Genomic DNA, 13,710 nt, shown 5'->3' on the forward strand with positions numbered 1-13,710 from the left:
TTCGTTTATGTAGCCTTGTTCCCATTGGACTTTTTTGTTTAAGTACCGCAACTTTTTTTTCAATGACAAAACTAGACTGACAAAATTAAATAAAAACAGGACGCATGGTAAACTGCCCTCCTTGTTAGCTTACCGCAACCATGATGTAAAACTAACTGACCGAAAGAGGTCGCAGAAGACTTTCGTGCAGCCACGGTAACTGAACAGAGCCGCTAAAAAGACAATGGGAACAGCTCCGCGCTGTAAACCTAGTGTGATCACGCTGTAAATTGCTATGCAAATGTCGTGTAAGTAGAATTACACCAAAGTTAGTCATGATAAGTTTCTGCGTGGCAGCGGAAGAAAAGGTCCAATGGGAACAGGGCTTCAGGCTTTTTTCCACACAAATCAATGTGCCATTTGCCCCCTCGGGTGTACAAAACACCATAGATCCTGTTGTACACTGACAACAATATTTAGTGTCACACTACCAGTTCTATTCAGAAACCATAAGGTCTCTTTACCACTTACTTTCAAAGGTTGTATTCCCCTGATGCAAGATTTCCAACTTTTCACTTCTTTCCGTGTCGTGGGGGAGCGGATAAGAGCACCGAACTCAAGCTCTGCTGCTTCTGTTCAGCAGAGTGTGGGTTCGAATCCCGGTCGTGATACTTGTGTCCTTGAGCAAGACACTTAATTATAGTTGCTTCTCTCCACCCAGGGGTAAATGGGTACCTTTGAGGGCAGAGATGGTTCTTGGGATTGATTTAGCCGAGTAGCACATTTTTGTTGCACAGTCTGTATACTCCTAGGGAGCTGAGATGGTTTAACGAATGAATCTAAGGCTAAGTGACCAGGGTAGGAGTTCACAAAGAGTTAAGACTAGTCTTATCTCGAGTTAGGACCAGTTACCAGTTACTCGTCCTAACTTCGATCTAGCTGTACAATTTTCTAATTTCTTCAAGGACTATGAAATCGACCCCTGGTGTAACTTTGAGACGCCCTTCGGGTGTGAAAAGCGCTATACAAAAACAGGTTATTATTAGTATTGTATTATTTCTTCCATGCAGGAGCCCAATGCTAACAGCGTAGCCTGGAACACACAATATGAAGACATGTTGTGCTTCTCAGGCAATGGTATGTTGAACATCAAGGCTAGTAGCTTCCCTGTACATCAGCAGAAACTACAAGGCTTTGTAGTAGGCTTTGCTGGATCTAAGATATTCTGTCTTCATGTATATGCAATGGCTACTGTAGAAGTACCTCAGTCTGCTCCTATGTATCAATACCTGGAGAGGAAACAATTCAAGTAAGTCATAGTTCATCGTAAAGGCACTGCACAGTTATATGTTGAATGGCTTCTGACTGGCTTCTGATTAGTGTTTAGTTGAGTCTTGACTGCCATTTAATCGTGCTGCAACAACTACTACAAAAATAGTCGCGACTTCCATCTTGATGAACCAATTGTGTCGCTCACCACTATTCATGATAACATAATTTACTTTTGAAACACAATCAGACATCAGTGACACAATCCTTTAATCCTTTCTTCAGCGTGAATTTGCCCCGATGCCTTCTGGGAATTAAAAAATTAGTTGCGACTTCTGTTGGAAGACACGACTATTTGACTATTTGAGGCGCGACTAGTCGAGTAGTAAATGTGACCAGGCTTAATTGAAAACATTGTATTGTCCTTCCTCTTCATTCTATGATATTTTTATTGGTTGCAGAGACGCCTATCGTGTCACATCGAGTAGTAAATGTGACTTATTGCCCAGGCTTAATTTAAAACATTGTATTGTCCTTCCTCTTCATTCTATGATATTTTTATTGGTTGCAGAGATGCCTATCGTGTATCATGTCTTGGTGTAACCAACAAGGATTGGACAGCGCTGGCTCATGAGGCAATGGAAGGCTTAGACTTTGACACGGCTAAGAAGGCATTCATTAGAGTCCGAGATATCCGCTACTTAGAGCTCATTCACAGCATTGAGGTAGGTTTATACATGTATGTGGCGTGTCATGGCCTAGTGGTTAAGTGCAGCGGACTCAAACTCTGGTGTTTCTGATCAGCAGAGTGTGGGTAGGAGTCCCTTAAGCCAGACACTGATAACCATGATCCTTCGTCCTTTGGATTGGCAAGTGAATGTCATTACTGAGATTTGAACCCAGACTCTGTTGACTCAGACATCATTGGAGTGTTGTGACCGAGCAGTCTAGGTCATCTGACCCAAGCTCTGGTGTTGTCAGCAGCGGAGTGAGGGTTCCAATCCCGGTCATGGCACTTGTGCCCTTGATCAAGGTTGTAAAGGCATTGCCTTCTGCCTTACCAGGCAGGCATCTAGTGGTTGATACCCAATGCCGATGCCTACACCCTTAGTGACTGTGAAGGAAGTAACCCTGTTTCAACCCAGGGCTAGGTGGCAATTTGCTCCTAGGACTGTGAAGGAAGTAACCCTGTTTCAACCCAGGACTAGGTGGCAATTTGCTCCTAGGACTGTGAAGGAAGTAACCCTGTTTCAACCCAGGACTAGGTGGCAATGTGCTCCTAGGACTGTGAAGGAAGTAACCCTGTTTCAACCCAGGACTAGGAGGCAATGTGCTCCTAGGACTGTGAAGGAAGTAACCCTGTTTCAACCCAGGACTAGGTGGCAATGTGCTCCTAGGACTGTGAAGGGAGTAACCCTGTTTCAACCCAGGACTAGGTGGCAATGTGCTCCTAGGACTGTGAAGGAAGTAACCCTGTTTCAACCCAGGACTAGGAGGCAATGTGCTCCTAGGACTGTGAAGGAAGTAACCCTGTTTCAACCCAGGACTAGGTGGCAATGTGCTCCTAGGACTGTGAAGGGAGTAACCCTGTTTCAACCCAGGACTAGGTGGCAATGTGCTCCTAGGACTGTGAAGGAAGTAACCCTGTTTCAACCCAGGACTAGGTGGCAATTTGCTCCTAGGACTGTGAAGGAAGTAACCCTGTTTCAACCCAGGGCTAGGTGGCAATGTGCTCCTAGGACTGTGAAGGGAGTAACCCTGTTTCAACCCAGGACTAGGTGGCAATGTGCTCCTAGGACTGTGAAGGGAGTAACCCTGTTTCAACCCAGGACTAGGTGGCAATGTGCTCCTAGGACTGTGAAGGGAGTAACCCTGTTTCAACCCAGGACTAGGTGGCAATGTGCTCCTAGGACTGTGAAGGGAGTAACCCTGTTTCAACCCAGGACTAGGTGGCAATGTGCTCCTAGGACTGTGAAGGGAGTAACCCTGTTTCAACCCAGGGCTAGGTGGCAATGTGCTCCTAGGACTGTGAAGGGAGTAACCCTGTTTAAACCCAGGGCTAGGTGGCAATGTGCTCCTAGGGCTGTGAAGGGAGTAACCCTGTTTCAACCCAGGACTAGGTGGAAATGTGCCTCTGGTGACAGTACAGTGTAGCCCTCACCTTAGAGTGGCCGTTCTTGGCCTTGTGATCTTAGACAATCTCTCATAAATGCTCCAGTCCACTTGACCACCACACCCTAAAGCCCAGTTTATACTTTATAACTTTACAGTTTATACCTTCGAATCCGAAAACGATACAAATTTGACGTCACTAATTTGCATTGAGTAATTCGCATCAGTTGAGTTGTGCTAATCTCCTGCGAAACATTTGCTTTGATAACAGCCCTGTGATACCAACATTTGTATCGCATTTCGCATTTGCAGGAAGTATGAACCGGGTTTAAAGATACAGTAATGTCCCTCTCTTTACTGTATTAATCCTGATTCTTGTGTAGTTTGTTGTTTAATGCGACATCCTCGGAGCAATCAGTTGTCAACCACCGATTCTGTTTTTTGTTATTTTTTAGTCAAGTATGCCCTTCAAGTAAAATTAATTAAGCTTACTTACTGTAAACATGTTGTATTGATTCTACTGCAAACTACTGTTTAAAGCCATTGGACACTTTCTGTACAGACAAACAAAATAAAAGTTCACAGATTTACAAATAACTTACAGGGTTTACAGAAAGTAGTGGTGAAAGACTTCTCTTGAAATAATATTCCATGAAATGCTTTACTTTTTGAGAAAACATTAAAACAATATCAATTCTCGATATCAAGAATTACGGGTTTATTTTAAACACATGTCATGACATGGCGAAACGTGCGAAAACAAGGGTGGGTTTTCTTGTTATTTTCTTCCGACGACGATGACTGATTGAGCCTAAGTTTTGACAGGTTTGTTATTTGATATAGAAGTTGTGGTACACAAAGTTAGGGCCTTGGACAACACTGTTTACCGAAAGTGTCCTTACCAATTGTAGTTACTGCCATTGAGAATGTCAATAAGGGAATCAATGTCTCTTTGAATGAATGAATGAATCTTCTCAGAACCAACACTTTCAGAGATTTACACATTATGCTTCCCCTAACCTCACCTGATTATACTCCCACCATACAAAGTTTCAAATCCTACCTAACCTGGCATAAAGTTGACCTCAACGAGGATTTTCCAGACCATCTCCTATTCCTCCCTTAGGAAAAATCAAACACTTTTGATCCTGGCTGTGTTCGGTGGTCATAATGGGTTGATGTGGCTGGCAGCCATAGGCGCCCTTGCATGCCTGCTTCGCGAACACATTGTAGCTGCGCACTCCGTCATTCAATTGGTTGAATTGCTTCGCACAGAATACGCCAACGCTTAATCAACCAATCAAGGGTGTGCATTTTTAACGTTATCATTTTCGTTCTTGTTATCAAGGCCTGTGTGACCAGGCCATTAGTCTCCCAAATTACATATATCAATGTTTTTGTTTTTTACCTTAAGGAGCGCAAGCGTCGTGGTGAGGTGAACGATCAGTTATTCTTAGCGGATGTCTACGCCTATCAGGGCAAGTTTGCTGAAGCAGCTAAGCTTTATAAGAGAGCTGGGCAGGAACAAAGAGCTATGAACATGTACACAGATCTACGGATGTTTGACCATGCAAAGGTAAAATATTCTAAAACTTGTCTTGCATGTCTTAAGGCCTTGTCACATGGGGCAAAACAACCGATCCACTAAGCTCCGCCCCATTGTGTATTGACCAATCACAACGCAACGAAGGTCCGACAAATAAGGTCCGACATGCGTGTGCATATCTTGGCGCGAGCGGCAGAGTTGTGCAGAAAGGCATTCGAGAGCCCCACGTGTTCTTGCTCACACGTGAGTTGTGGGCGGAGCCTACTGGATCGGTCTATTTCACAATCAGACAACTTGGAGGCAACCAACTGCACTGTATGCAAAAGCAATACCTTAGCAACATGAGATTTCTATCTGTGACTTTCTAACCCTAGGGGAAAAAAAGAGAAAACAGTCATGTGAGTGAATTTTCTTACGTGAGATGGCCTGGAACTGCTTGGCTGTAATTGCCTGCCTTATATGACATGACCTTTAGTCTGTACATGCCCTGTGTGCAGAAAGTATATATTTAATAGTAATTTTAATTCTGGTAAAAAGCAGTTGTGATACTTGCCGTTTCAATTTTGCCACTTGGGTTTGAATGGTAGGGAATCACATTAAAGGAACACGTTGCCTTGGATCGGACGAGTTGGTCTATAAAAAGCATTTGAAACTGTTTGTTATGTAATGCATATGGTTGGAAAGATGTTTAAAAAGTATTCTTGCCTTGGATCGGTCGAGTTGGTCTTGAAAAGCGTTCTGTAACCGTTTGTTATAAAATGCATATTGGTAGAAAGATGTTGTAAAAATAGAATATAATGGTCCACACAAGTATCACTCAAAATTGCACGGTTTTCCTTTTACCGCGCGAACTAACACAGTCGGCCATTTATGGGAGTCAAAACTTTGACTCCCATAAATGGCCGACTTTGTTAATTAACGAGGTAAACAGAAAACCACGCAATTTCGAAGCATATTTGTGTAGATCATTGTATTCTACTTTTACAACATCTTTCTACCAATATGCAGATTATAACAAACGGTAACAGAACGCTTTTCAAAGACCAACTCGACCGATCCAAGGCAACATGTTCAAGTCAGACTACTCAAGATTTGTATCCCTTTTTATGCTTAATTGTTACAATTTTTTACAATGTTGTTTCTAAGCAGGTTTCATGTTCAAAAGCAGCCCGTAGGCCATGCAAGACTCTGGCACATTTGCCTGTATAAGTCAATGAGTGAAAAATCAAATCTTGCATAATCACAGGAGATTACATGCAAGACTAGCCCATTCTATTCCTGTGCGGGTCTGTGGTTTCTGGGTCGCATATCTCAGTGCTAATACGTTCAGCCTCTGAAGGCAATCGAAGGTGGTTCCTTGATTCAAACTTAGTGATGGTTCTTGGTTCTTGATTCATGAGATGTTTTTATTACAACAGGAGTTCATTGGGTCGGGAGACCCTCAAGATAAGAAGCTTCTTATAACCAAGCAAGCTGACTGGGCTAAGAACATCAATGAGCCTCGAGCAGCAGCGGAGATGTACCTCTCGGCAGGGGAACATCTTAAAGCTATTGAGATCATCGGCGATCATAACTGGGCTGACATGTAAGTAGCTCGTGAGTCCTTTTGAGGCCATGGCTCTGGCTTTGAATCGGCTTCAAACTCTGCTCTCTTGTCTGAAGCTCTGAGCACGTACGCAAAGCATACGCAATCGCAAAAAAAAATGAGGGGCCAAGCTAGCCTGAACCAAATCTGGAACAGAAGTCGTGGTTTCGAAAAGGGCCTATGTCTGATTTCATTGAGTTCTGATTTATTATAGCAAATTGACATCTGTGGGTCCATTCAAGTATTCTTGCAAAAGAGTCTTCTCTCCCGTTATGTGGCATAACTCTCTTTATAGTCAGTGCAGCGTGACTATCATTTTTTAACTACTAGGTTGAATTCTGACTGCTACAAAAATAGTCGCAACTTTCTGCTTGGTGAACGAATGGTGTCGCTCACAACTAATCACGACAGCATTATTTACTTATGAAGCACAATCAGACATCAGCGACACAATCCTTCAATCCTTTCAGCGTGATTTCTACTTTTTTGCGCCTGCGGCAGACAATATTCCGCAATGCATCTTGGGAACTAAAATTTAGTCATGGCTCGTGTGGAAAGTCGCAACTATTTAAGGCGGGACTTGTCGAGTAGTAAATTTCACTAGTCCCCCAGAAACACCAAAGAACCTGTCTCTCAGCTTATCACCTGGTTACCAAAACACGGAAGGAGAAATAGGGTAAGACAGAAGCTCAGATATACATTATCGAAGTCTTATTTAGCGCATGTTTCTACCAAACACGGTACTCAAGGCACTGAGTATATATAAACTTTCAGAAAGATAGGTTGTTGAAGTGATGAGGTCTGAATTCGGGTCATCTCGTACCCAAGTCAACTCGTACCCAAGTCAACTCGTACCCAAGTCAACTCGTACCCAAGTCAACTCGTACCCAAGTCAACTCGTACCCAAGTCAACTTGTACCCAAGTCAACTCGTACCCAAGTCATCTCGTACCCAAGTCAACTCGTACCCAAGTCAACTCGTACCCGAGTCAACTCATACCCAAGTCAACTCGTACCCAAACAAGTTTTTACAAAATTTTGGAGTTTCAACTCGTACTGATAAATATTGTGGTTTATTTAATTTTTGTTATGTAAATCATACATTTATTTATTCATTGTTGTAATGATTTCTTTTTTTCATGTTGCAGATACATGTAAAAAGATAATCAGAACATACGCAGATGAATGAATTGAATGAATTTTTATCATGAAACTTTCTAATGGGAACCCTTTAACAAGAAAAACACGGAACGTTTGCGTACTATACATTGTATGTTTTTATATTGAATGAGTTTGTTTTTAAGCAATAAAGAGAAGAACATAAAAAAAAGTTAACCCTTTTTATGTCTCATATGTCTTTAAAAGCACCAAACATTAAAAACGAAATTACAGCCTGGACTGTTTAAAACATAAGAAGAATACTAAGTGCTACCGTAAAACATCTTAAAGAAATCAACCCCCCCCCCCCCCCCCCCCCCCCCGAAAAAAAAAGAATCAAGAAAAAAAAAGGCAGAAGAGAGATGAACATCTAGCATTATTAAAAACGAAATTCGTGAGAAGGTATTATTTTTAATAAAAGTGAGTAGCTTATAAAATCACGCTGCACGGATTCTCCGTATCGGCATACAACGTACATTATATACGGTACGAGTTGACTTGGGTTCGAGTTGACCTGGGTACGAGTTGACTTGGGTACGAGTTGACTTGGGTATAATATTTTGGGTACGAGTGACTTGGGTACGAGTTGACTTGGGTACGAGTTGACCTGTTTCGAGTTCTGAGACCCAATTATTTAGCACCATTATAAGGGTTTACAAGGTGCTACGGCGCATTTAGTAGCCACAACCAGGAACACCGGGGCGAACCCCTGCTCTTTTCGATAAGTGCACAGGGTTCTTTTATTGTTTTACATCCGTTACACAACACATGGGACCAACGGCTTTACGTCCCTACAGATGTAGTTGCCAGGGACATTGGGGTGCTTCCAGCTGATCTTCCTAACCTAATGAGAGATACATGTAGATAGGGATGGGCGAGCCTCAACATGATTCCAACCCCTGTGGACTAGAGAGAGAGATATGAGAGATATTATATAAGTGTATGTATTGGTAACTCTCTTGATATGAACTAACAAACAATGAAATTTTGTTGTATCTTTAGGTTGATAGACGTTGCTCGTAAACTAGACAAAGCCGAGAGAGAGCCACTATCCCGCTGTGCGTTCTTCTTCAAGAAGATGGAGCAATATGCGTATGCTGCCGAGACCTACACTAAGATGGGAGATACCAAGGCATTAGTCTTACTACATGTAGAGTCCAGACACTGGGAAGCTGCCTTTACATTGATTGAAAAACACCCAGAGTTTAAGGTGAGTCACGGTGGCTAATCAAATAAAACCATTAGCTCTGACCTCGTTCCCAGTGTTGTATGATATCATCATGTCATTTTCGTTCCTTTCCCAGTATGCCTTGCTCAATTTTCAATGACATTGCAACTGAAAAAAAAAAGTAATTTAACTGATGACTTGAAAAGTTGCATGCCTGTTTTTTTGATAAATTGTATTTTAAATCCTTTGAAAGTAACATACTTGCTGCTAAATTTTGCCTTAGCATCCTGGTAAGGTTTGTGTAAATAAGCAGGGCCACCACGTACAAGTCCGGGAATACCAGCCAGGACAAGCTTTTTGAGATAATCAAGGCCTTCATACTTTTTCGAGCACGCCCAGTGCACACACCTCTTCTGAGGGGCACGCCCTCTACTCCTAGACTATGGAACTCCTCCTGTTGGTTAGCCAACTGTGACCACACCAGTACCATCCTGCCCGCTGAGGAGCCTGATGCCAGGAGTCAGGACCCCACATGCACGTGTCTAAGTCCCTTTTCACAAGTTTTGAAATCCTGTGAATTTACCGCCATTCGATTCCAAACAGTTCGAAAGGTTGTTGCTGTATGACTGAAAGTAACATACTCAAATTAGCCTTGTTTCGATCTGTGTGGCATTTGCCAGGAAGCTCTGCAAAACTTGTTCAAAGGCCCTTTTCGAAACGACGGTCTCGGCTTTAGATTCGGCTCGAGACTTTCATTATAAGCTCTGAGCGCATATACCCAAAGCACACGCAATTGTCAAATCAACCGGCGGGGCTAAGCTAGTCGGAATCCAAAGCCGAAGCCCTCGTTTCGAAAAGGGCCATAGACTTGCCCTGTCAAGTCATTGTTGGTCCCTCTACCGGTCAGACACAAACTGGCATCGTAAATCAAGACTGTAGAAAAATAAAAGGCTTGTACAACAAATTGTAATCCTAGATCATTATCTACTTATAACAAGCATTATATTATTTATGGTATACCCACAGGATGATGTATATGTCCCATACGCTCAGTGGCTAGCAGAAAATGACAGATTTGAAGAAGCTCAAAGAGGTAAGTATATGTTCATGTAAAGGTCTTAAACAAAGACATCTCTGTATTAATGGCATACTGTAATCGGCCATATATTTTCCAGTTCAGCAGCGGGTACATGGAGTGGGTACATGAAGTGGGTACATATACATGTAGTGGGTACTATGAAGTGGGTACAGTGAAGTGGGTACATGAAGTGGGTACATGAAGTGGGTACATGAAATGGGAACATGGACTGGATAAGTGGGTACAGTGAAGTGTGTTGTGGGTTCATGGAGTAAGTACAGTGAAGTGGGTACATGAAGTTGGTACATGGAATGGGTACAATGTGGGTTCATGAAGTGGCAGTGAAGTGGGTACAGTGAAGTGGGTACAGTGAAGTGGGTTCATGGACTGGGTACAGTAAAATGGGTACAGTGGAGTGAGTACATGGAGTGTGTACATGAAGTGGGTACATGGAGTGTGTACATGGAGTGGGTACATGGAGTGGGTACATGGAGTGGGTACATGGACATGATGGAGTGGGTACATGGAGTGTGTACTTGAAGTGGGTACATGGAGTGTGTACATGAAGTGGGTACATGGAGTGTGTACATGGAGTGGGTACATGGAGTGGGTACATGGACTGGATAAGTGGGTACAGTGAAGTGTGTAGTGGGTTCATGGAGTAAGTACAGTGAAGTGGGTACGTGAAGTTGGTACATGGAATGGGTACAATGTGGGTTCATGAAGTGGCAGTGAAGTGGGTACAGTGAAGTGGGTTCATGGACTGGGTACAGTAAAATGGGTTCAGTGGAGTGAGTACATGGAGTGTGTACATGGAGTGGGTACATGGAGTGGGTACATGGAGTGGGTACATGGACATGATGGAGTGGGTACATGGAGTGTGTACATGGAGTGGGTACATGGAGTGTGTACATGAAGTGGGTACATGGAGTGTGTACATGGAGTGGGTACATGGAGTGTGTACATGAAGTGGGTACATGGAGTTTGTACATGGAGTGGGTACATGGACTGGGTACATGGACTGGGTACATGGACTGGGTACATGGACTGGGTACATGGACTGGGTACATGGACTGGGTACATGTACATGGAGTGGGTACATGGACTGGGTACATGGACTGGGTACATAAGTGGGTAGATGGAGTGGGTACATGTACATGAAGTGGGTACATGGAGTGTGTACATGGAGTGGGTACATGGACTGGGTACATGGACTGGGTACATGGACTGGGTACATGGAGTGGGTACATGGAATGGGTACATGGACTGGGTACATGGACTGGGTACATGGAGTGGGTACATGGAGTGGGTACATGTACATGGAGTGGGTACATGGAGTGGGTACATGGAGTGTGTACATGAACTGGGTACATGGAGTGGGTACATGGACTGGGTACATGGACTGGGTACATGGAGCGGGTACATGTACATGGAGCGGGTACATGGACTGGGTACATGGACTGGGTACATGGACTGGGTACATGGACTGGGTACATGGACTGGGTACATGGACTGGGTACATGGACTGGGTACATGGACTGGGTACATGTACATGGAGTGGGTACATGGAGTGTGTACATGAACTGGGTACATGGAGTGTGTATAGGCCTGGAATTACATGGCGGCCACGACGGCCATGGCCGTCGATGCCCTTCCAACTGGCCGGGATGCCCCTCGAAAAAATACCATTTTCACGGCCAAAACTGCCATGCACTTTTTTCCTGTTGGCCGTCGTGCCCTTTTTTTACCCAAGCCCAAGATTTTATTATTGACACAACTCTATAGCAGTCATGGTATTCAACGTTACAAGCGCAACGGAGATTCCACTCCCGAGTCATCGCACACGCTAGCGCTAACCTGCATCGCATATAATCCACACACTCGTTTATCTGACGTCCCGATTTCACAAGGAACCAGTCTAACAAAATCCATTGATCAACAGAGGGCGCCGTTGTTAAAATGCCCATATATGGTATCCTCCGTTTGTGAACGGACGAAATATTGTTGGTGAATGAAATGACTCTTGGAAATGTTTACGAAGGAATTTGCCAAAATAAAGACTCAAAAAGAGCGTTTGGAGAAAGATGTAAAAGATGAATTTGAGAACTATGCCCCCAAATGCAAGAAAGTTAACTTACAATTATTTTTTTCTTCATAGAATTTTTTTTTTTTTTTTTACTTCTTCTTTTTACAAAATCATTTGGTTTCTTTATGAATAAGATATGATTTATCAATATCTTGAATAACATATATGACTTATCAATATCTGATTCATAAAAAAACTGTTCCATTGGGTTAACCACCCATAGGGAAACCTTTAGCCAATTTTTTAATTTACTTGTTTAATAAGGCTCATGACCCCTTCGATAACTTACTGGCCTTCGCGCCCTCTTTATTTTGAAACTTTTGGCCTTGGTGCCCTTTCTACTGGCCTTGGTGCCCTTCAAAATTTGCCTATATCCAAGGCCAAAGTGGCCTTGCCCTAAAAAAATTGTACATGTAATTCCAGGCCTGTGTGTACATAAGTGGGTAGATGGAGTGGGTACATGAAGTGGGTACATGGAGTGTGTACATGGAGTGTGTACATGGAGTGGGTACATGGAGTTTGTACATGGAGTTTGTACATGGAGTGGGTACATGGAGTGGGTACATGGAGTGGGTACATGTACATGGAGTGGGTACATGGAGTGGGTACATGGAGTGGGTACATGGAGTGGGTACATGGAGTGGGTACATGGAGTGGGTACATGGAGTGTGTACATGAAGTGGGTACATGGAGTGTGTACATGGAGTGGGTACATCATGGAGTTTGTACATGGAGTGGGTACATGGAGTGGGTACATGGAGTGGGTACATGGAGTGGGTACATGGAGTGGGTACATGGAGTGGGTACATGGAGTGGGTACATGGAGTGGGTACATGGAGTGGGTACATGGAGTGGGTACATGGAGTGGGTACATGGAGTGGGTACATGGAGTGGGTACATGGAGTGGGTACATGGAGTGGGTACATGGAGTGGGTACATGGAGTGGGTACATGGAGTGGGTACATGGAGTGGGTACATGGAGTGGGTACATGGAGTGGGTACATGGAGTGGGTACATGGAGTGGGTACATGGAGTGGGTACATGGAGTGGGTACATGGAGTGGGTACATGGAGTGGGTACATGGAGTGGGTACATGGAGTGGGTACATGGAGTGGGTACATGGAGTGGGTACATGGAGTGGGTACATGGAGTGGGTACATGGAGTGGGTACATGGAGTGGGTACATGGAGTGGGTACATGGAGTGGGTACATGGAGTGGGTACATGGAGTGGGTACATGGAGTGGGTACATGGAGTGGGTACATGGAGTGGGTACATGGAGTGGGTACATGGAGTGGGTACATGGAGTGGGTACATGGAGTGGGTACATGGAGTGGGTACATGGAGTGGGTACATGGAGTGTGTACATGGAGTGTGTACATGGAGTGTGTACATGAAGTGGGGAAATGTACATGGGGTGGGTACATGTACATGAAGGGATCTCATGAACTAGGCACATGAAGTGGGTACATGAGTTGGGTACATTAAGTGGTCTTATGAACCGGGTACATGAGTTGGGAACATGAAGTCACATTTCGTGACTCACCTGTTGAAAGCAGACCTGAGTTTGCCTATTGCAGCAGTTTTCAACACCATCTGTCTAATCTGACCATAAGTTATGGAGGGGTAAATACCTGTATGTGGTTTCGGGTGTAAATGCCTGTGAATTTGATGACATTTTTACTCTAGACCCTGTTGAATTCTTCTTCTCAAATTTCAGAGATTGAAATC

General features: G+C 43.7%; 1 protein-coding gene across 3 annotated transcripts in view; it reads left to right on the forward strand.

The window, feature by feature from the left end:
• The window catches only part of LOC139954019 (intraflagellar transport protein 122 homolog), a 45,322-nt gene that overhangs the window by 21,021 nt on the left and 10,591 nt on the right, over window positions 1-13,710 (forward strand). For all 3 annotated transcript variants that reach the window (XM_071953666.1, XM_071953656.1, XM_071953674.1), the window contains 6 exons: window positions 1,050-1,288; window positions 1,820-1,973; window positions 4,775-4,936; window positions 6,325-6,491; window positions 8,651-8,858; window positions 9,843-9,909. In XM_071953666.1, the coding sequence (XP_071809767.1) occupies window positions 1,050-1,288; window positions 1,820-1,973; window positions 4,775-4,936; window positions 6,325-6,491; window positions 8,651-8,858; window positions 9,843-9,909 (997 nt within the window). The remainder of the gene's footprint in view (window positions 1-1,049; window positions 1,289-1,819; window positions 1,974-4,774; window positions 4,937-6,324; window positions 6,492-8,650; window positions 8,859-9,842; window positions 9,910-13,710) is intronic.

Source organism: Asterias amurensis, chromosome 2, assembly GCF_032118995.1.
Source record: "Asterias amurensis chromosome 2, ASM3211899v1".
NCBI lineage: Eukaryota > Metazoa > Echinodermata > Asteroidea > Forcipulatida > Asteriidae > Asterias > Asterias amurensis.